This window comes from Aspergillus eucalypticola (genome assembly GCF_003184535.1).
Source record: "Aspergillus eucalypticola CBS 122712 chromosome Unknown BO83scaffold_3, whole genome shotgun sequence".
Taxonomy (NCBI): Eukaryota; Fungi; Ascomycota; class Eurotiomycetes; order Eurotiales; family Aspergillaceae; genus Aspergillus; species Aspergillus eucalypticola.
The window spans coordinates 44,268-64,986 of NW_020290277.1; the positions used below are offsets into that span (position 1 = coordinate 44,268).

A 20,719-nucleotide genomic window follows, 5' to 3' on the forward strand; every position below is an offset into this window, starting at 1 on the left:
TGCATCCCCGTATGCAAGACAGCTCGATCAATGAAGATATGAGGAGAAAAAGAGGGCGATTGTTGGTCAGGCAAGGTTCAATTGGCGACATTTGACTGGTTTAAGAATTCCAGGCTCAATGGCCATAACCGCCCGCTGGCGTTGAAACAAAGGTCAGATTATGCACTGTGGTGGAGAGGAGTAGGTTGATTCAGAAACCGGCTGCTCTTGCTGCGAGTAGCCGCCAGCCTGAGTGCCTGAATGCGAGGGCTGCAAGGGGCCTCTTGCGAAACACGGCCAGTTGACATGTCCGATAGTGGCTCGGACCTGCAAGTGTAGCATGAAAGCGATGCATCAACTTCAGCCGTAAAATCGGGATAGACAGAGAGCCGAAAAAGAAATGGTTTAACGGGAGAGTAACAAGTGCAACAGAGGACAAATGATATTTGGCTAAAGCAAACAAAGGGAATAAGCTCTAAGTTACATGAATCCGTTGAATAAATGGCTGGGACCCGCCTCGCACATGAAAAGCTCAGTTAGTCCAACCCGTCAGTATTTGTCTCTCGCTGTGTCTGAGCACGCCGATATTCACTGGCGCGTCAGATTCTAGTATCAACAACCCGCGCAGACGGCGTTTGGTGATGGCCAGAAAGAACGATCTATAAGGCCTTGTTGATATCGATCTCCGCAATGCAGTCCAAGCAGCGACCGCTTACGCAGTCTTCCGCCACTGGGACCAGATTCCGATCAAACTGCTGACCGTTCCTGCAAGACCCACAATACCGTCATCGAGAGATGCCAGTCCAAGGGCGGACACTGGCACGCTCAGGTCGCAAAGATCGGAAATAAGCTGAATGCGTGCGGCAGAGCGCTCCCTGAAAGACGTTAGTACGCTTGTTCAGGGCGAGTGGAAAAACACAACATACTTCTCAAGCTTCTTAGCTTCCACGACACCTTCGCCTTCCTTGCGGTCGAGGGTCTTCTCCTTCTCCCGCAACCTGAACAAAGTGTATACACCCGCGACGGCACTGCAGACCAAGCCCGCCATCCATGAGCGGTAAGCGTGTTCCTGCAGTCGCTTGGCCGAAGCGAGCTTACGAACACCGATCGTATCGATAACGGTGATTGTGTCGAGAGAGAGGTAGCCCGCGTAGCCGAGCTGACGGCCGACGGCGAGATAACGGAGTACAGGGTCAACGGGGTTCTTGTTGTCGGAGGCCAGAGCAGCTGCCTTCAGATGCTCAACAAACTTGCCAATCCGCAGAATCTTCCGAGTTGTTCCGAACTGCTTCTTGACGGCATTGAAAGGCTCGATGGCGGACTGGGGGCGGTTGGTGCGGTAGAGGTACCAAGCAAAGAAGCGGGAGAAGTATTGCAAGGTTCGGAGGATTTTATCGCGACCGACTGTGGAAAGGTTAGTGATATTCTGCAATACGATCAATTTATCCTCCAAAAGCACGAGAGGCAGGTCCCCTGCATTGAGGCACCTTGCTCTCTCCCGGCCGAGAAACCAGCAGCGCAGGACAGATAGAATGTCGGCACGTACCCGTCGTTGCGACAAAGCGCAGGTAATGCGCCAGGGCAGGGTGGTAAACCAAAGCGTCTGCGACCATATTGATGATGGCTGGTGTAGATCTTGGGTTGATGGAAAGGGTTCAAGGTGTCGGTAACTTATTGAAAGGGTAGAAAAAGGCGGGAGTCGAATTCCGCGCGGTGTCGGGACGGCGTGGGGACTGTAAAGGAAGGCGAAGCTCTGGCTGGCTGGCAGACGGAGAGGAGAGGAGAGGTTCAAGGTGTGATACAGACGGAGATGAAAAGGATACTCCGCACCAAGGATGGAAGGAAGAAAAGATGGGGGAGGGGCGGAGAAAAGGATATTAGTAGTAGTAGGGGTCGACGGCTAGCTGCTGGATGATGGGATCGGTAAATGAGCGGCCGGCGATCGCCCGTCTGTTGGAGGTGAAAGACTTCGGAAGTTGGAACCTCGGCTGGTCGGACCATCCAAGCTGTCAATCACAAGATCCTCCCTAATCCACTCTCCCCGCCATGCGAACTACGGGTCCAGCTCGTCTTCAACAATCACTTTTTTTGCTTGGTCATTTTCTTTTATCTCGATTAAAAAATATAAAGCATAATAATAGTATTTCTATACATTACATCACTAACACATAGTCATCGAGTCATTAACCATACTCTCTTAACTTATGATCCCGAGCATCCTTTCCAGGGGCTCCGATCGGGCGAATTGTTTGTTACCAAAATTGCGCGTCTGGGCGTGTTCTCTTCCGGGGTCGCTTGGGCATCTTCACACCAACTTCGATCGTCGGTCATCGCGCATTCGCTGCTTGGGCTTTCTCAAAGGATGTTGCATGGGCCGTTCGTCTGTTGGAATGTCGCTTGGGGTAGGGGAAGGTTGGCGCTTGTTAGGCTGGGACGTTGACCGGGCAAGCGGTTCAGATGCGTTGTTTTAGCAGGTCCGTAAGGCGCGCAGGTTGCAGGGGGACATCGACTACCGCTCCTCTCGGTTGCCCATGGCAGAAGTGTCGTAACCATGAGACTCTAGATAGGCCCGGAATTTGGCATCCTCATATGTGATGGTATCCTGTAGGGACGATTAGCCTACTCTCACCTGGGTGGAACCAGCAAATATGGCATACCTGTCCGATGTTTGGCAGGAGGAAAAAGGCCAAAGCAGCACTAAAGATGCAGAGTGAACTGGAGACGAAGAAGGGGTCCTGACCGGACCGCACCTTGTTAGGCGCGTTGTCTTGAATAATCGGGATCACATAAGTCCCAACAAACGCGCCTATCTTTCCAGCTGCTGCAGCGATGGCGTAGAACTGGCCCCGTACAGCGGTTGCGCTGCTCTTGGCACAGCACAGTCCAATGTTGTCGCCAGGGCCAAACTCACCAAGACTCGAGAAAATGCTAGGTTTTAAGTTAGCAGATGAGATATTATCACGATACGATCCAGAGCCTACCCAAAAACCACGACGAATGCTGCGACATTCTTAGGCGTTGAGAGATACTCATAGCAGCCAGACATGATAAACCCAACAATGCCTTGCAGCAAGACACCGAGGGCCAGGGTATTGCGGGGCCCCAGCCAATCACTCGACAATGCTCCTAGAAAAGATCCGGGGATGTAGAAGGTATATGTCAGTGTAGTCCAACCGAAGCTCTGCCAGAGAGGAGCACTGTCTCCCAGAATAATAGCGATCCAGTCAGACGAGTAGATGCTGAAAGAATAAGAAGAAAAATCATAGAGGAACCAGATCAATGAGCATATAAACTGTTTATGGTTAGTAATACTTTGCGCATTGGCTAGGAAGAGTCACACAAACCAGACGCTTCCAATAGAACCTGTGAATGTGCGATTAGTCTTGAACGCAACAACTGATAACAGCCAGGCAGCTTACTTGATAATCAGCCAAAGAGGGAATTTGTGCATGCGTTCCCGGCTAAACTCCTCGGGCTCCTCCAACTTCAACCGGAGATAGATCAGACTAAGAGGTGGGATGACACCGAGTCCCAAACCAATACGCCAGACCGCACGCAAATGGTTTTCAGTGAAAATCAAAACCAATATCATTGAAACCAGGGCGGAGACAACATAGGCAAAGTCGATTTGGAAATTGGTAAACATCACGAACCATCTGTTGCGATGGCCTTGCTTGAGTTCACCAGTGTTCTCCGCGGCTGCAACAGACCCTGCAGGGTACTCGCCGCCAATTCCAATTCCCAGGAAGAAACGGTATGCAGTAAGGGCAGCAAACAGACCATAATGGCTGTTATGGTACCCATAGGAACCAGCACAAAGAGCGGCAAATAGGAAGAGGATTATCGTAGAGATCATTAGAGACCATTTTCTCGACCAGTGATCACTTGTGTATCCAAAGATAAGCATGCCGACCACAGTACCGGCGAAAGTAATAGAGGATACATTTTGGCTGGCGGGTGAGTTGGAGTACTCTTCAGGGTACAGTCTCTTCAAGATGGTATTTACAGGTCCAATGATCTGTAGACAAGCCATATTAGCAAAACCACCAACTGCCACACTAGTAATCCATGTCAAGTGAACGAACCCCATTGAGGTAGCCATCAGAGAATAGACCAGCGCCGCATGCAATTGTGGGCCAACTGCGCTCCCAACGGCTCTTGCCAACCGCAGTTTCCTCCAGAGGAACCGCGTCAAGAGAGGCGGGGGCTTTTTCGGGAGGAACATCGACCTTGGACTCAACGTCCGGTTTTGGCTCCATGCTGACTGCTTTTGCAGGTCAATTTAGGTTCGCAGCCTTGGATTGTCGCAAACGAAGAGAGATTGGTTCACTGTGTGTATACACAGAGCAATTGTCTTTGAGAGATAAAAGGTACTTTTGCCAAGGTGAGGGACTCGAAAGACAAACGAAGGAGGAACAATTGAAGGGCGATTGCGCCTATATATCAGAGGGGGTGAGAGTAAAGGATCAGTGGGGAGGAGAGGGGAAGAAACAGGGTTCTCGAGGTATAAGTACAAAGGAAAATGGGACTGAAAAAAAAAACTTTGGGTGGGCAAGAGGACCAGCGAGAGAACAGCGTCAAGGCACATGATGGATTTCCTCTTTGATCCTTGGTCTTCCATTTCCCACGCTAAGTAGGCCGGCGAGGTTGTATTGGCCCCTCCCTGTGTAGCCTTAGCGTCAGTATCACCGCGGGTCAAGAAGGTAAGTGGATCCCAGTACCCCATCTTCCCTATCAAGCCCAACTATGCACTATGCCTATTAAGGTGTAGTCCACCCCGTCTCCATGTGCTGTTATTCGCTGATGCCTCAAGTCTTGATTTGAATAGCCGAATCTCATCGAAGCATATGCGAGATTCTTTAGTCTCGTCGACCTTGTCTGGTCTGATACAGAAAAATTTTACTCGCCCCATAGCACGTGCTAGATGCAACACTTCCTGTACGTTATTGCAAGAAGCTGAGCATCGCTCCAAGGCCCGAAAAATCCTCCATACATAAGGTATACTTGGTGCTAGGTAAGGGATTATACATTTACCAGCCACTTGCGGACAAGGCTCTCTGACTAGTGGACAGACAGCCTTTGATACCGGAGTACCCCGAGGTAACCTTGCCATCAAAGTACAAGTTCGCATGTCAGACCCGATTACCACCTAGCCTACTTTACGGATGTATCTGCCGCCTCTCAAGACTAAGAGCAGACTACATCCTAGATGCAAATGATAAGCACCAATGTCGGATGTGGCTTTCCGCCACATCTTCAATGATCTGGTGGCAACTGCACCCTTAGCTGACCTTATATCAAACTACTACTATGCAGGTATTAAAGCTCTCTTTCATACGAACTCGCCCATGAGTGGCAATTCTGTTGGAAGGAAGCAGCGTCGATGAACGGTATCCGTTACAATCCACGGTTTAGCTCCGAGTGATTAAGCTGCGTAATTAGTTATTAGTCTGCCATGAGCGCACGTGTGGTCCTCTATCCACCCAACAACTATCTACATCATCTTACTCCAGTCTAATCACGGAACTCACCAAAACAGTCAACTCCGTGGATGATCATCTGTACGTAGTATACGCGCAACATACCCGCGGTGACACTTCGGAAATTCTACAATAGTTCTACTTCGTTCGCAGACATCATTTCTACGTTTGGTACTCTGTCCTCGGTTGCTGTTCCGCAGTCCGCCAATTATACACAGTCATGTGACATCGACCTCTACATGTTGCAGAGAACAATGAGGAAGGAGGCTATGATAGCTTTTGAACATCACGTCTAATGATTGATGCCAAGCATAATAATCAAGCGGCCTAAAAGCATTCGCTCGAGTTGTCATTGACGGCTTGTCTTCGAATCGATACGATACGTGTTGCATTGCTGAAGTCCACCGACCGCAATACAAGATTCGTAACTATTATTTTGGGCGGAGCCCTTTATCCAGATAATAACGATTTTATTTATGTCTCGATGGTGTTCAGCGTATGAACTGTTGGAATGGCTGTTGAAACTTGGAAGCGGCTTCGGCAACCGGAACAACGTTTCCCCAGCTGAGCTCGGGTCAGCTACGTTCCATAGGTGATGTATCTGCCTCATCCATCATCGACCCCAGACCCTCTGCTCCCTTGACCTTCAAGCTTCGCTCCATAGCTTCTTCATTCTACATTGTCTATACGCGTCTCTTTTTCAGCTCGATATCTAAGCCCCCTTAGTCAACATGGGGTCCGATCCGCAGTACATAAAGTACCCTGATCTCAACCTCGCCCAACATGTCTTCAACCTCTCCAACCCTGCATGCCCGCAAACAGTGCGACAGACATCATTGAAGAGACTTCAAGATGTTATTTCCGAGAACAAGATGGCTCCCTTTTACCGACACCTCGCTCATCCCGTCGAAGGCATTCTGAACCACTCCGGTGAGGGTGTCGCCCAGCACCCGACCAAGTCCCTGATTACGTCAAATATGCTGGCTTCGCGGAAGTCGCCTCAGAACATAGACTTCCCCTGGGATGAATCTCTGTATCAGTCACTGGTCGAAGACAACCGAAAGGAGTTGGAAACATTCCAGAAGGAGGAGGACGAAGCTGAGGAAGCCGCCGGGGAAACTGAGGTGCTGGCCGCACGGGGTAAGCGCGCCGAGTTCTGGGCCCGTGTAGGCGATAAGGTATGTCCTGAGAAGCTCTAGCTAGGAGTATATTCGGAACCAGCTCCGCATATTGGTTGATATGCTAACCTCAATCCGTGGCTTGCAGGACAAAGCTATCGAATCCCACGAGGCCCTCCTTGAGAAGACGACATTCCTCGGAACGAAGATCGACCTGATGCTGGCCATGATCCGGATTGGGCTTTTCTTCGGCGATACTCATTCTGTGAAGAAGAGCATTGAGCGGGCAAACACTCTGATTGAAAGTGGCGGCGACTGGGACCGGAGAAACCGCCTCAAGGCCTACAAGGGCCTACATCTACTCACCATCCGTTCTTACAACCTTGCTGCCCCTCTGCTACTCGACAGTCTATCAACCTTCACCAGCTACGAACTGTGCAGCTACTCGTCCTTGGTCATCTACTCGATCCTTGCGGGCTCATTATCCCTGAAGCGAGTCGACTTCAAGGCCAAGGTCGTGGATGCACCCGAGATCAAGGCTATTCTTGGACCTGGAGAGGACCGCTTGGCTGCTCTAACTGGCGAGGTATCCTCTGGGCCCGGAGCCCAGGATGAGGAGATGAAGGATGCTACTGTCACCAGAGCCGCGCCAACCACAGCTACCACTGTGGTTAACCTCACTACTCTGGGAGCGGGATCTGGCATTCAGTCTGAAACCGAAGCGCCCGTGGACTTTTCGCCTCTTGCAAACCTGGTTGACAGCCTGTACACCGGCAACTACCGGACTTTCTTCGTAGCGTTGGCAGCCGTGGAGGACAACTTCTTGAACCAGGACCGGTACTTGCACGAGCACCGCGCGTGGTTTGTGCGCGAGATGAGACTTCGCGCGTACCAGCAACTGCTCCAGAGTTATCGTGTTGTTGGCCTGAACAGCATGGCCAACGACTTCGGCGTCACCGTAGACTACCTGGATCGGTAAGTCTGCCATGGAACCATTGACTGTTAGATTGCATTGACTGACAACTACAGGGATCTTGCCAAATTCATTGCCAGCAACCGAATTGCATGCACCATCGACCGGGTCAATGGCATCATCGAGACGAACCGACCTGACGACAAGAACAAGCAGTACGCGGATGTTGTGAAGCACGGCGATGCTCTGATTACAAAACTGCAAAAGTACGGACAAGCCGTGCGGTTGCGAGGAAGCGAACGGAGCTAGGGGAGTTCTTGCCAGGGAAGGAGTGGTCTGATCTTGACTCACCACACATGGTTTATGACTCGCTAGATGAGAGACTCAGTGATTTATACATCTTTTGACACCGTTGACCATTGACACTGCGAGCGTCCAGACACGTGAGGCTGCTGTATCATACATATAATGACCTGAAGACAACATGACCTCAAGGAAATTGGCTAGTTGTGGGGAGTGGGCCAAAGCTATTCCCACCGACATATCGTAGAACCAGGCAAGTCGTAGAGCCTATCTTCCTAGTCAAGTAGTAGTAGATACTCCGTACCCGAGCCGAAGTTCGGGAGGCTCCGGAGAGCGTGTGGGATCATGGGGATGATTGGTCTTCATTGACCCAACCATAGCAGACATGAGTGTAACAGTCCTCAGCCGCCTAGCCTCAAGCCACCTAAGAGTACGCAGTGCGACGCCCATCTGTACAGTGTACACATTTGCCAGTCGATAGATCAAATCTCCATGCATAGAATCGACGCGATCATTTCCCTTCTAACAATGCCCTTCACGTAAAAGGAAAGGAACGGTTCCTGACCCGGTGAGAACCAGCTGAGTCATCTGCTCACCGCCCCGTGGGATTTCCCTCGTGGATTTCTGCTTTTTTTTCTCCGTCTGGGATCTGCTCTCCGGCCCACGATCAGGCATTCTTTCTGTTCATTGTCGGCCTATCAGACGGCCTTGCCTTTTTCTTTGCTTCAAGGAGCACCCTGTCACGACGTCTCCCCGCTAGCCCCCACGGTGGAGAAGGCATAATCGTGCAATTGGCCGACCTATTGGAGCAAGAGAGCCGACATAATGACCTGGCAAATTAAGCTCGCCTCTCGACTGCGGGCAACTCCGCTGCGATGCGCTGTTTCCCGGCCGAATGGTGCCTGGCTGTCGTGCCATCAGAACGGCCCGCGCCATTTCTCCTCCAAGGCAGTCTTACCCGCCGGCACTTTGCAGAGGGGTGAGTCTTTTTTTTTGTTTCTTTTTACTTTCCCTCCCGTGCTGCTGCTGGTCATTGGATGTGTCTCCCCCCCCCTCTCCCCCATGTTCCGATTGTTAGACGGCCTCTTCCAGCTAGCCCCGATCTTGTGACATCCGGTCCCCCGTATACTTCCCATACAAATGAAACCTACTCCGCCATTTGGGCAGAGACTCTCTGTTCTCGTCCTACAAGGGGTCAGTTAGCTAATCATATCCTACGACCATCACAGAGTCCACCATGACCGTCACCCTCAATGCTAAGCGCACCCTGACCGCCTCCTCCGGCGGTCGTCTCAACTTGGACAACATTAACCCCCACGTCAAGGCCGCCAAATATGCCGTCCGTGGTGAGCTGGCCGTCAAGGCCGAGGAATACCGTGTGAAGTTGGCTCAGGGAGACAAGTCGTTGCCTTTCGACAGTGTCATCTTCGCCAACATTGGCAACCCTCAGCAACTGGACCAGAAGCCCATCAGCTTCTTCCGTCAGGTCCTCAGTCTTCTCGAGAACCCCTCCTTGCTGGAGAAGCCTGAGGCTCTCCGTACGTCCTTCGGCTACCAGCAGGATGTCATCGACCGGGCCAAGACCCTTCTTGCCGATGTCCAGAGCGTTGGTGCCTACAGTCACAGCCAGGGTGCCCCTATCATCCGTGACAGCGTCGCCAAGTTCATCGAGGAGCGTGATGGATTCCCCGCTAATCCCCAGGACCTGTACCTGACGGGTGGTGCCTCCTCCGGTGTCAGCACCCTTCTGAACGTCATCTGCGATGGCCCCAGTGCTGGTGTCCTTGTGCCCATCCCTCAATACCCTCTCTACACCGCTACATTGTCCCTTCTGAACGCCCAGTGCGTTCCTTATCACCTGGAGGAGCACAGGGCCTGGGGTACCGATGTGAATGCTATTCGTGAGAACCTTGCGCAGGCCAAGGCTGCTGGCACCGATGTGCGTGCCATTGTTGTGATCAACCCCGGCAACCCGACCGGTGCTTCCCTCAGTGCTGAGGACATCAAGGGTGTGCTCGACCTGGCCGCGGAGGAGAAGCTGGTGGTCATTGCGGATGAAGTCTACCAGACTAACGTCTTCACCGGCGAGTTCATCTCCTTCAAGAAGAGACTCCGTCAGCTGCAGCAAGAAGTGCCCGGCAAGTACGACAACGTGGAGCTGGCCTCCCTGCACAGTGTCTCCAAGGGTATGGTTGGTGAGTGTGGTCACCGTGGTGGCTACTTTGAGTTGGTCGGATTTGACCCCGAGGTTGCGGCCCAGGTCTACAAGTACGTCAGCATCATGCTCTGCCCGCCGGTTATCGGACAGTGCCTGGTCGAGCTGATGGTGAACCCTCCCAAGGAGGGTGAGCCCAGCCGCGCCGTGTACGAGAAGGAGTACAATGGCATCCGAGACGGTCTGCGCAAGCGCGCCTTTGCCCTGTACGAAGCCTTCCAGCGCATGGAGGGTGTTGAATGCCAGGAGCCTCAGGTATGTACTTTCAGGTGACAGTAGAGCATCCTACGGACGGTTCACTAACTAATGAATTAGGGCGCCATGTACCTCTTCCCCACTATCACCCTTCCTCCCAAGGCTGTCGAGGCCGCCAAGGCCGAGAACCGTGCCGCCGACGAGTTCTACTGCCTCCGTCTCCTTGACGCCACTGGTGTTTGCGTCGTTCCCGGCTCTGGTTTCGGCCAGAAGGAGAACACCCTGCACTTCCGTACGACTTTCTTGGCTCCTGGAACCGACTGGGTTGAGCGGATCGTCAAGTTCCACTCGGAGTTCATGGCCAAGTACAAGTAAGCAGAACTGGTAGATATACCAGCTGCACGTGTTATGAAGATATAGAACTATACCATATTCTTTCTAGAAGACGGACATACCAAATAGAAACCCAATAATATCCGAGAAGCTGCCGCTTTCCTCGGTCGTATATATCACATGCCTACATTTCCTCGTGTGCTAAACTGAGTAACCCAAACGAAGACAGACGGCCAGATTTACGTAAATGTGTCTCAGGAACCATCAGAGCAAAAGTTTGTATGTCATAGTATTTGCGCAATACAACTAAATAAATAACTCACTTACTTAACCGCACCCACATGGCATCGACATTGAGTTTCCCCACGGGTCCATCCCCAAACATCGATCAATTGCCGTCCAAGTGGAGACCGCCCACCACACAACAATGACCCAGATTTCCTGGGGTGGAACCGATGGATGAGTGATTGAAATGATTTCTGGGGCCGAGGATAGCCGATCCACTCTAACCTTTCTATCCTATTTTATTTTGGGTTGATTATGTGCGGGATTGTTGGGGGGTTAAAGTAGGGTTTTCCGTATAGGCTGGTTTAGTAGTAAAGTGGTTTTTCCTATTTGGTTTTTCAAGGTACGTTGGAAAATAAAGTCAGTTGTTTGGTTTTCCGTATCGGTTTATCACTATACTATTTCGTTTCCAGGTCAGCGATGTTTACTAGTTGGGTAGGTAGAGCGAGGTCTTGAATTTCTGTAGAGTACTAGTCAACTGGCGGGTGGTGAAGTTCTTAAGATCCAGATATTGATTGCGGAGCAGATGGAGAAAAGGGAAACATCTTGGTGATTAGATTCCCTGCTTCTTCTTCTTTTCCAATGCGGTGTTTAGTTATTAGAACTCATCGTGTTTAGAAAGACTTGAGCTCGAAGCAACCTTTCAGATGACTAGTAACACTGTGTTACTCAACCTCCTAAAGTCTTGACGCGCTTGCTGTGAGTGATGATAGGGTACTAAGGAAGGTCTAATGGTTTTAGGGCAGTACCTACTATTGTCTGAAACCTGGGTTTACGCCAATGAGATGCCAATACTCGGGTCAGTATTGTGCAGTCGTTTAGTACGGAATTGAGAATATAACATACTCATTAGTAAATAGAGATACTGATGTCATGAAGTACAAATGGCTAGCTTGATGGAAGGATGATCATTTGATGTCTGATGTGAGTATTGTGAGTCAGAAGTTGCAAAACTACTTGTACTTAGTTACGACATGTGAGTCCCCATATCCTACCAGTTATCGTGATATGAAAAGCTATCAAACATTAGAAATGCGTCGAGATACTAGATATTTTCTACATCTCCATTACGTGATTCTCATAGTTCCATCCGTGCAATCGATCACAAGTCATTGAAGATGATTATGTCATCCACCCCCGCCTTCAGGCGCAAGTTATCGCGAATTCCTCCCCAACAAAGTGCGCCAGGGAGCAGCAGTCTTGTGTCGCAAACAAGCACCAGCCAATCTAAACCTCTGTTAAATAAGGCATGCTCAAAAGACTCAACACCGAATACTTGTGGCACATCATTGATTTCGAACATGGGTGACAAGGATGACGGTCCGCTCCAGGTTAGTTTGCCTAAAATTGTGCGCGCCTTGCACCAATACAAACCGCAAGTGCACAAACGGGGTGTAAACAGCTGATGCTGAGAACGAATCGCGTCGTAGGATCTGGAAAAGACGTACTGCCCTCCTCTGGACCCAGCCTTGCTCACAGCCATCGCGTTCGACTATGACCTGACGGACTCTGCCCAACTTGGCCAACTTCGCGAGACTCTGGATGCGCTTCGGCTGTCTGCTTGGGAACAGGAGGATCTGCCCTTCGACCCTTCCGGCACATCCGGTTTAGGTGCAGGACATGGTCCAGAAGCAGATGGGTCGTCTGAGCTTAGTGAGTCCCAGGGTGACCGGTCCCGGGAGACAGATATCACTAGCCTCACGTCGGGACTCTCTTCGGTCGGTATTAGGGACCATGTCTCGTATACTATTGGACCAGATGGGTCCCTCCATTTGTCTGGAGCGAATGAAGATGATAAGATTGGCTATTTGACTGAGATGTTCCCGTCAGTTGACCGGTTTACTATCCAACATACGTTGAAGAAGTCTAATGGGAGCATTGATCGCTCGATGGACGTCCTACTCAATCTATCATTCTTTGATGAGCAAGTACCTGACGAGGATGGGGTGGTCACTGTTCCTAAGGGCGTGGACGGCTTTGATGACCCCGGAGCAGGCAAAAAACAAGCTCGTAAGCGCAAACCCAAGAATAAGAATGCCCGGAGACAAGAGGTCTTATCGTCGACGAGCTCTGAGGCTAGCTTCGAGAATACAACGAACAAGTGGGATGCTGCTGGAAAGGACGTTGAGTTCATTCATGCGCGAACCTCGGCGATCTTGAAGAAGGAGACCGTCCGCTCAACTTATCATGCTAATGGAGCCTCACTTCCTGCTACAATCAGGGCTCTTGCCGATACACACGCTCCGAAAAAGCAGATCGATGAGGATCCAGTCACGGTTACGCAAGTGGCTGAGCTCACACAAGAATTCCCTTCAGTACCGCCGCTCACATTTGCCGGCTTGCTCAAGATCACGAGGAGTTCTATATCGGCCGCCAGTGAGCTCGCGGCGGCTATGCTGACAAGCCCGGTGGCTCCGTCCTTGACTGAGATAATCAAGATCACTACAGCACCCCCACCAGTGGACGTTGACGAGGAGACTCCGAAACAAGGCGCTGCACCGGTGACCCGAGACCTCAACCGAGCGCGAAGTGCAGCAGGTGTGCACTTTGCAGCTGGTGCTGAAGCATTGTCGAAAGCATCGGTCGCATACCGGCGCGGTAAATCAGATCGGTTGATGGGAGGTGCGGCTGCCTACTATTCCGCAGTAGGACGAGATCACTTGGAACGTGCCAAGCGCAATGCGGCTGCTGCTGCCGATGCGCTGGTAGAATCACAGTCTACATGGAACTCACTCGATCTGCATGGTGTATCTGTGCAGGATGCGGTGCGGATCTCTAGCGAGCGGGTATCCGAGTGGTGGGACTCCCTGGGCGATGCAAAATACATGCGTGGCAGTGGAGCCAGCGATCCTGTCCAGGGTGGCTACCGCATTGTCACTGGACTTGGACGGCATAGTCATGATGGCACTTCACGCCTGGGCCCGGCTGTTGCGAAGATGCTGGCCCGGGAAGGCTGGAGGGTGGAGATTGGCGCCGGAGTTTTGACTGTCGTTGGAGTTGTCCGACGTCGCTGATACATGGCATGATGGATTCTGTTTACCCTTTTATGTCCCCATTTAGCGACTGATGCATATGAGATACCCGGAGGCGTTCATGTAGACGGCGGATCTGGAAGGCGCGCTTGTGCTAGTTTTGCTAGACAGTTCTTGTACTTAACATCTATTTTACATACATGCATACAGAGCTTGGAGACAGGCATTTAATCATGATCTGATGAAGACAAAATTATCTTTTGATGTTCTCTAATTGTAGGCTATGGGGAAAATAAGATAAGAGGGAAGTGTTGGTGTTTCCGTCCGGATGACGTAAAAAGCCCAAGCAAATCGGAGCTTCAGCGGCGACCATCACTGAAAGCGATTAACTAACTACTCTTCACTTTTCTTCCTTGAGACCTTCTCGTCACTGACTAACTGTCATACCCATCTCCCATCTTTCATCTAATCATACCTTATTGAATAAAACCAGATGCGCTTCCAGGGCCTGATTCCCGCCCTCCGCATCTTCGCACTACCCCTCCGATCGCACTCCGTCCGAGCCCTCCAGCGACCTCCTCTCCCCATCCCCAGCGCAACCGTCCTCAAAGCCGGTCCTACGATCCCCTTCCTCGGCGCATTATTCGGCTCTAGCGCGAAAACCGAATCCCAGTCCAACAGCATGTCCTATCCCGACCAGCGCAGTGACGATGCATGGCAAGCTGTGCTAAGTCCTGGTATGTATAGCTTTACCCTCATTCTCTACCTACTTACCCCTCATCTGTTCCACCGTGCTAGCTCTATATTGGTACGAAAGAAACTAACTCAAGTGAACCAAAGAGCAATTTAAGATCCTCCGCCAAAAGGGCACGGAGCGACCCTTCACGGGCGAATACGATGCCCACTACCCTTCCCAGGGAGTCTATAACTGCGCGGGATGCGATGCGCCGTTGTACAAGGCAACACATAAGTTCAAGTCGGGATGTGGGTGGCCCGCGTACTTTGACTCCATCCCTGGAGCGGTTACAAGACATACGGATCGGTCGTTTGGAATGGAGCGCACGGAGATTGTGTGTAGCAACTGTGGGGGACATTTGGGACATGTGTTCAAGGGAGAGGGATATCCGACTCCGACTGATGAGAGGCATTGTGTAAATAGTGTTAGTTTGCGGTTCAAGGAGGATGAAGGCCAGGGGAACTGAAAAGGGGTATGGGTGGAAGGTAAATAGGGAGTTTTTCGGTGTAGAGTACTGTAGTTGTATGATGAAGAGATGATGAGACGAGGCGAAGACGAATATGAATATGACGATCGTCGCTGTTTGTGTGCAACGCTGGTGACTCTCATACAATAAATAAAAAGCAAATCAATCTATATCAAACTGCATTGCTGGCACGTGCCGCTGGCCGGTCGGAGGTCAACCCACCGCCTACCCAAGTATAATGCCTGAGGCCAACAAGACACCGCAACCCGCCACTTGGTGGCCCTTGACGTCTCTCTCCCCGTTTCAACTCCCCTTTATTATTGTCTCTCCTTTCTCTCCTCTCCGGCTGCATTCCCTGGTAGTTCGACCCGGACTGCGTCTTTAGCTGTGATGTCTCGACGTGCTACGCCGTCCCAGGCTGCTCAGAACCAGCAGATCATTAAGAGTCTCTTGAAACTCGAACAAAACAAGATATGTGCCGATTGCAAGCGCAATAAGCGTTAGTGACTCCCCGCGGATAACGCCCAACTTACGCCTGTTATGTTTTGGCGTCACATATATTGTTCAATGCGAATGTCCGGTGCACAATGCGATCTCTTGCTAATATTGTTGTATTTAGATCCTCGGTGGGCGTCATGGAACCTGGGAATCTTCATTTGTATTCGTTGCTCGGGCATTCATCGCGGCATGGGCACCCATATCAGTCGGGTGAAGTCGGTCGACCTTGACTCGTGGACAGACGAACAACTTCAGAGTGTTGTGCGATGGGGAAATGCTAGGGCCAACAAGTTAGTGTTTCCCATTACGCATTGGGTGTTTGGGGACTTTTAAGCTCATGTCTATGGCAGATATTGGGAAGCAAAATTGGCACCCGGCCACGTTCCCTCGGAAGCGTAAGTGGATATCTCCCCCGCATACTGGTCAACTTGATGGCATTGTGGCTAAGTGGATGGCCTGGACAGGAAAATTGAGAACTTCATCCGAACAAAGTACGAGTCTAAGCGATGGGTCATGGACGGCCCAATGCCCGATCCCAAGACCCTGGATATTGGCGACGACGATGTGGTAAGTTGTCCGAGGTTGTGTAACATTATACGATGAGACTAACACATGTCGTCAAAGCCTCTTGCGGTGGTTCAGGAAAAAGCCAAGATTGAACGTTCCGCTTCTCAGCGTGTGGCTGCGTCCAGTCAACCCGCAGTCCATCGCCAGCAACAGTCCATCGATCTATTCGCCGACGACCCTATCGCCCCTCCGGCGCGTCCGAGCACGACAGAGCCCACCCCTAGGGCACCCCCTAAGCAATCACAGTCTGCTCCTGCTCCCAAGCCAGCGGCTCGTCCCGGGGACTCGCTACTAGGTTTGGACTTCTTCGGAAGCGCTCAGCCCGCCCCTACCAGCCGCCCAGCTAGCACGGCGTCGACCCCTACCGGTTCGACCGGGATGTCTAGGCCCGATTTGAAGCAGTCAATTCTCTCGCTATACTCGAAGCCTCCGCCTGCTACGACGCAGCACGAGCGTACATCTTCATTTGGCGATCTGGCATCACCCGCCCCGGGTTCATCGGCCTCCAACATGGGTGGCCTGACCGATGCTTTCAGCGGACTGAGCATTCCCTCGTCCACCTCCCCTCCGGCTACTAAACCAGCTGAGAAACCCTCACCTTTCGCGAACCTGACGAACTTTGCCAGCATGAAGTCTACTCCAGCAGCTCCCAAGGTGTCTTCGCCCACTGCCTCAGTTGGTAGTGGAGGTGGTAGTCTCTTTGATAGCCTCACTTCTCCCACTGTCCCCCCGCCAAAGCCGCAGTCCCGGACCGCATCAATCTCTTCGAACGGTTTTGACGCAGGATTTACCAGCTTTGCGTCTCCCCCGCCGCCGAAGCCTAACCCCCCGAAGTCGCCTTTGTCTGACGACTTATTCGGGCTTTCTTCGCCGGCCCCGGCCGCCCCGGCTGCTGTCTCACCTCCGGCGTTCACATCTACCTCTCCGCAGCAGGAGCTGAAGTCTGCTTTCAACCTTAACCCAGCTCCCGCTCCAGCCCCGGCTTCGAGGCCCTCGGTGGCTAGCACCGCGTCCGTCGCTAGCGTTCTTCCTCCAACTACCATTGATCCCTGGGGAGGTAACGCCTGGAGCACTCCAGACCCTGCGCCCGCAGCACCTGCGGCACCTGCCGCTTCGGCTTCGATGATGAAGGTGCCGGATACCCTGACTGCCAATGACATTGGTGCGGGCTGGGGCGCTCCGGCGTTGTCGGCTAGTTCCAAGCCGGCCCCAACCGTCGCTTCCGATGAGGACTTTGGCGGATGGACCAGCGCGGCACCCATCTCGTCGACTACCACTACCACTACTACCACGAATGCTCCTTCCAAGCCGGCGGGCGGGTTTGGCGGAGCGGATGATCTATTTTCTAATGTTTGGGAGTAAAGGCTGTGCGCCATCTCGCTTTTGCCTTTTTGCACATATTTGGTGTTTATTGTCTATTTCTTAGACTTGAGCGGCAGGTTTTCAAATGTCATTTCATTCAATTCGGATCTCATTCGTTGTAACCGCTTCCTTCTTGCTTGTCTCCCTCCCTCTGATTTGATGCCGTGCTTCTCTTTTGCTTTCCTTTCACGCATGCCTAGGGATGGACATTGGGTTCGGAATGTAAAATGGGTGGGGGTTATGGGTCCATAGCTTAATGTAGTCATGCCATACGTGTCATGTATTCCCAATGCATCCTTGCATATCGATGACAGAGGTTTAGACTTGGGGTTGGATGGCTGTAGTTGAGTTGACAAACTGTAGATGTGCGGGCGCTCAGTCGATGCTGGCACCGGTAGCGCTTGGTTTACTCTGTCGGTATTGAAGTGCTCGCTCCTTACTTACTTTCAGTATCACGTTTACTCTACTACCATCTTTGCCGTATTATACATTCCAGGAACAAGGACACGCGTGTTGTAGATGTTACGGAAGCGCAGGGCAGAATGTGTGGGTCCTGAGGCCGCCACGGGCGATCCATCCTCGGAATGGGTCCAATAATAATCATCCATCCTACCTTCTTCCTTCTGCTCTCCGGCTTATCTTGTATCACTCCGTAATGTCTACTTCCTCCAGTGATCAGTCTCTTCATCCAAGCTGGCCGAAATGAGCCATGTTCAGCCCTTGTAAACCTCAACTAGCAGTCTATGATTTCCCATTTGGCCGGCCACTAGCACATTATTGGCCCATATAATAATGAATCATCCCGAGCAGACAGCAGACGAAGCAGGCAACGCTCCGTCCGCACACTCCGCCAACAAGCCCAAAGTGCGTCTGAGCTGTGAGACTTGTCGACAGCGCAAAGTCAAATGCGACAAGTTGAACCCATGCACGAACTGTCAGCGTCTCGGAACGAGATGCGTCCCCGTTGAACGGGCACGTCTTCCGCGCGGCAGATCCGGCAGACCAGCAACGGAGCGACCAGGTGACCAGGATGCGAACCTGAAGGACCGTGTGGCGAAGCTGGAAACCATCATCCGTGAACTGGCTCGCGGGGGCAGTCAGGCCTCCGCTCGCGCTATTCTAGCTGCTGCCGTCGATGAAGGCTCACAGGCTGGGTCGTCGGATGGGGAGCATGGCGATGACGATGACTCGCAGCCCGGTAGTGTTCGGACTCCGGATACGTACTTGGGGTCTTCGTTTTGGGCCAGTCTCTTGAATGAGGTGAGTGAATTACTAGTAACATTTACACATATCCAATGATCTGTTTACTTAGTTAACTCCTGGACAGGTGCCTGATGTACATCCCAATGAGCAAAGTGGTTCCAAGGAAGATCACCGTAACGCTGAGAACAGCAACCTAATCAACTACCGCCGACTTTTCTCCATGGCAAGTGGCAGTGACTCCGCAAAAAGCAATTCTCCGGGCCCCTCTCCTGCTCATCAGCAGCTATGTTGTATTTTCATGCAGAGGGTAGACCTGCTCTGCAAGATCCTCCACAGGCCCTCGGTGAAGGAATTCCTCGTGGATGGAAAGCCCTATTTGGACTATGAGCCAGGGCATCTGGCCCCAACTGCCCTCGCCTACTCTGTATACTTCGCTGCCTCATGTAGTCTTCACGACGAAGAGAGCATGCGCTGCTTCGGCGTTCCCAAGTCGTCGATGGTAGCAAAGTACCAAAAAGAAGCTGAAGCAGCCCTCGCCCGCGCTGACTTTATCACCACCAATGACCTCACCGTCCTACAAGCCTACGTCCTCTTCCTCGTACGTCCCCCAATCCTGGCCACTTCACACCTACTAACCCTTCCGTTTTAGCTCGCCCTCCGCTCCCAGGACCAAAGCCGCCGCATGTGGACTATGCTCAGCATGGCTCTGCGCATCGCGCAAGCCCTATCCCTTCACATCCCCGAGCCCCCGTTCCACGTAACTCCCTTCGAGCGAGAACTCCGGCGCCGTGTCTGGCTCGCTATTGGCTTTCTGGACATTCAAGCATCCATGGACCGCGCTTCCGAACCGATGATGCAAGCCGCCTGGCTAGAATCTCACCCTCCAGCAAACGTGAACGACATCGACATTAGCCCAACCATGACCTCAAATCCACCCGACTCCCCTGGCTTTACAGATATGACCTTCACAATGATAACCCGCAAAGCACAATATGTAACCCGATCCCTCAACTTCTCCGACTTCATGGAACCCTCCATCAACACGCTCGCCATCCGCCAGCAACTCGTCCTCGAATTCCAGCAATCCGTTTCGAAACTCCTCGCCCACGCCTCCCCCGCAACCAACCCCCTCCATTGGCTCACAGCAGCCGTAGCAGAATGCACCCACGCCTCCATGCAACTCATCACCCTACGGCCCCTCCAACGCGCCCCAAACTTCACACCCCCCCTCGTCCGTGGGGACCGTCTCCTCGAATTCGCAGTCAACGTTCTCACCACAGCGTATCGTCTCCGCTCTGACCCCCGCTTCGCCACCTACCAATGGATCGAGTTTGCTTTTCCACCATGGCATAGTCTCGCCGTTGCTTTGGCAGAACTCTGCGTCTGCGAGGACAAAGCCGTCATGGAACGCTTCTGGGAACCAGTCGAATATACTTTCAATCAGCTGGGACGAGTAATTGCCGATTCGCAACGCGGGATGCTATGGAAACCTATGGTTAAGTTAATGGACAGGGCAAAGGAAAGACGGACGCATTTACTTTCTACGTCTACTTCTACTCCAACCGGTTCTGGCTCTGGTCCTTCTTCTTCAAACCTCAATCCCGGTTCAACTATGAGCTCCGAGCAATTCTCGCCGCTGGATTTATCTATCCAGCAACAACAACAGCAGCAGCAGCAGGAGCAGGAACAGCAACAGTCCATGGCTATGCAAATAGACGCGCAGAACTTCATGCACACACCCGAGAGCCACAGTGGTCTTGATGGTGCAGCTGCAGCAGCAGCGGCAGTCGCCGCGTCTGCGTGGCCGAATGTCTGGGACGCGGTTGATTTCAGCTACGCGGGACCAGGACTGGGGAGTATGCAGATGGCGTGGGCGAATTACGAGAACTTTGTGGCGGATGTCTATGTCAATATTGATGATCCGGAGATTATGCGGTGATTATAATCACCTACATATCATACATTCTTATTCTCTATTCCGAAAGGAGTACGAATCGAAACAAATGATGATGGAAAGGACCCCGAACCGTGCAAACGGTACAGACATTTGGTCTAGAAAGGATATTGTGGGAAACAACTAACTACTCCCATCAC

The 20,719-nt window shown here is 52.0% G+C and overlaps 8 protein-coding genes across 8 annotated transcripts; 6 read left to right on the plus strand and 2 right to left on the minus strand.

Moving 5' to 3' along the window:
* Window positions 1-403: 403 nt before the first annotated feature.
* BO83DRAFT_374801 (PEX11 family protein) lies at window positions 404-1,920 on the minus strand. Its single transcript, XM_025530290.1, has 3 exons — window positions 1,526-1,920; window positions 906-1,383; window positions 404-854 (listed from the first exon to the last, which is right to left on the minus strand). The coding sequence occupies exons 1-3, from the start codon at window positions 1,590-1,592 to the stop codon at window positions 692-694; spliced, it is 708 nt and encodes a 235-aa protein (XP_025391942.1). The 5' UTR covers window positions 1,593-1,920; the 3' UTR covers window positions 404-691.
* Window positions 1,921-2,129: 209 nt separating this feature from the next.
* Window positions 2,130-4,535, minus strand: BO83DRAFT_374802 (putative MFS phospholipid transporter (Git1)). The gene is made up of 6 exons (XM_025530291.1): window positions 4,065-4,535; window positions 3,399-3,997; window positions 3,324-3,342; window positions 2,961-3,271; window positions 2,637-2,907; window positions 2,130-2,581 (listed from the first exon to the last, which is right to left on the minus strand). Exons 1-6 carry the CDS (start codon window positions 4,236-4,238, stop codon window positions 2,489-2,491), a joined length of 1,467 nt encoding a protein of 488 aa, XP_025391943.1. The 5' UTR covers window positions 4,239-4,535; the 3' UTR covers window positions 2,130-2,488.
* Window positions 4,536-5,852: 1,317 nt separating this feature from the next.
* BO83DRAFT_374804 (proteasome regulatory particle lid subunit RPN7) lies at window positions 5,853-7,982 on the plus strand. Its single transcript, XM_025530292.1, has 3 exons — window positions 5,853-6,637; window positions 6,726-7,552; window positions 7,607-7,982. Exons 1-3 carry the CDS (start codon window positions 6,191-6,193, stop codon window positions 7,797-7,799), a joined length of 1,467 nt encoding a protein of 488 aa, XP_025391944.1. The 5' UTR covers window positions 5,853-6,190; the 3' UTR covers window positions 7,800-7,982.
* A 1,015-nt stretch (window positions 7,983-8,997) lies between these two features.
* Window positions 8,998-10,717, plus strand: BO83DRAFT_374805 (putative alanine aminotransferase). The gene is made up of 2 exons (XM_025530293.1): window positions 8,998-10,263; window positions 10,324-10,717. Exons 1-2 carry the CDS (start codon window positions 9,031-9,033, stop codon window positions 10,576-10,578), a joined length of 1,488 nt encoding a protein of 495 aa, XP_025391945.1. The 5' UTR covers window positions 8,998-9,030; the 3' UTR covers window positions 10,579-10,717.
* A 1,112-nt stretch (window positions 10,718-11,829) lies between these two features.
* On the plus strand, window positions 11,830-14,017 carry BO83DRAFT_330065 (Smr domain protein). Its single transcript, XM_025528222.1, has 2 exons — window positions 11,830-12,152; window positions 12,252-14,017. The coding sequence occupies exons 1-2, from the start codon at window positions 11,940-11,942 to the stop codon at window positions 13,833-13,835; spliced, it is 1,797 nt and encodes a 598-aa protein (XP_025391946.1). The 5' UTR covers window positions 11,830-11,939; the 3' UTR covers window positions 13,836-14,017.
* Window positions 14,018-14,186: 169 nt separating this feature from the next.
* BO83DRAFT_353030 (peptide-methionine (R)-S-oxide reductase) lies at window positions 14,187-15,154 on the plus strand. Its single transcript, XM_025529020.1, has 2 exons — window positions 14,187-14,530; window positions 14,634-15,154. Exons 1-2 carry the CDS (start codon window positions 14,287-14,289, stop codon window positions 14,993-14,995), a joined length of 606 nt encoding a protein of 201 aa, XP_025391947.1. The 5' UTR covers window positions 14,187-14,286; the 3' UTR covers window positions 14,996-15,154.
* Window positions 15,155-15,385: 231 nt separating this feature from the next.
* Window positions 15,386-17,734, plus strand: BO83DRAFT_330072 (stromal membrane-associated protein; the record flags this gene model as incomplete). The annotated part of the gene is made up of 5 exons (XM_025528223.1): window positions 15,386-15,494; window positions 15,615-15,783; window positions 15,844-15,888; window positions 15,958-16,060; window positions 16,118-17,734. The coding sequence occupies 5 exons, from the start codon at window positions 15,386-15,388 to the stop codon at window positions 17,420-17,422; spliced, it is 1,731 nt and encodes a 576-aa protein (XP_025391948.1). The 3' UTR covers window positions 17,423-17,734.
* A 480-nt stretch (window positions 17,735-18,214) lies between these two features.
* Window positions 18,215-20,564, plus strand: BO83DRAFT_304828 (Zn(II)2Cys6 transcription factor; the record flags this gene model as incomplete). The annotated part of the gene is made up of 3 exons (XM_025527237.1): window positions 18,215-18,682; window positions 18,750-19,223; window positions 19,275-20,564. The coding sequence occupies 3 exons, from the start codon at window positions 18,215-18,217 to the stop codon at window positions 20,562-20,564; spliced, it is 2,232 nt and encodes a 743-aa protein (XP_025391949.1).
* Between the last annotated feature and the right edge of the window lie 155 nt (window positions 20,565-20,719).

Coding starts and splice junctions, on each gene's coding strand:
- BO83DRAFT_374801 (XM_025530290.1), bottom strand. CDS start 1,592: ATGGTCGCAGACGCTTTGGTTTACCACCCTGCCCTGGCGCATTACCTG. Junction 1,384..1,525: donor GCGCTTTGTCGCAACGACGG/GTACGTGCCGAC, acceptor ACCTTTCCACAG/TCGGTCGCGATAAAATCCTC. Junction 855..905: donor GAAGCTAAGAAGCTTGAGAA/GTATGTTGTGTT, acceptor AACGTCTTTCAG/GGAGCGCTCTGCCGCACGCA.
- BO83DRAFT_374802 (XM_025530291.1), bottom strand. CDS start 4,238: ATGGAGCCAAAACCGGACGTTGAGTCCAAGGTCGATGTTCCTCCCGAA. Junction 2,908..2,960: donor GCATTCGTCGTGGTTTTTGG/GTAGGCTCTGGA, acceptor CTTAAAACCTAG/CATTTTCTCGAGTCTTGGTG. Junction 2,582..2,636: donor TCCTGCCAAACATCGGACAG/GTATGCCATATT, acceptor TCGTCCCTACAG/GATACCATCACATATGAGGA.
- BO83DRAFT_374804 (XM_025530292.1), top strand. CDS start 6,191: ATGGGGTCCGATCCGCAGTACATAAAGTACCCTGATCTCAACCTCGCC. Junction 6,638..6,725: donor GGGCCCGTGTAGGCGATAAG/GTATGTCCTGAG, acceptor CGTGGCTTGCAG/GACAAAGCTATCGAATCCCA. Junction 7,553..7,606: donor ACCGTAGACTACCTGGATCG/GTAAGTCTGCCA, acceptor TGACAACTACAG/GGATCTTGCCAAATTCATTG.
- BO83DRAFT_374805 (XM_025530293.1), top strand. CDS start 9,031: ATGACCGTCACCCTCAATGCTAAGCGCACCCTGACCGCCTCCTCCGGC. Junction 10,264..10,323: donor TTGAATGCCAGGAGCCTCAG/GTATGTACTTTC, acceptor CTAATGAATTAG/GGCGCCATGTACCTCTTCCC.
- BO83DRAFT_330065 (XM_025528222.1), top strand. CDS start 11,940: ATGATTATGTCATCCACCCCCGCCTTCAGGCGCAAGTTATCGCGAATT. Junction 12,153..12,251: donor AGGATGACGGTCCGCTCCAG/GTTAGTTTGCCT, acceptor ATCGCGTCGTAG/GATCTGGAAAAGACGTACTG.
- BO83DRAFT_353030 (XM_025529020.1), top strand. CDS start 14,287: ATGCGCTTCCAGGGCCTGATTCCCGCCCTCCGCATCTTCGCACTACCC. Junction 14,531..14,633: donor GCAAGCTGTGCTAAGTCCTG/GTATGTATAGCT, acceptor AGTGAACCAAAG/AGCAATTTAAGATCCTCCGC.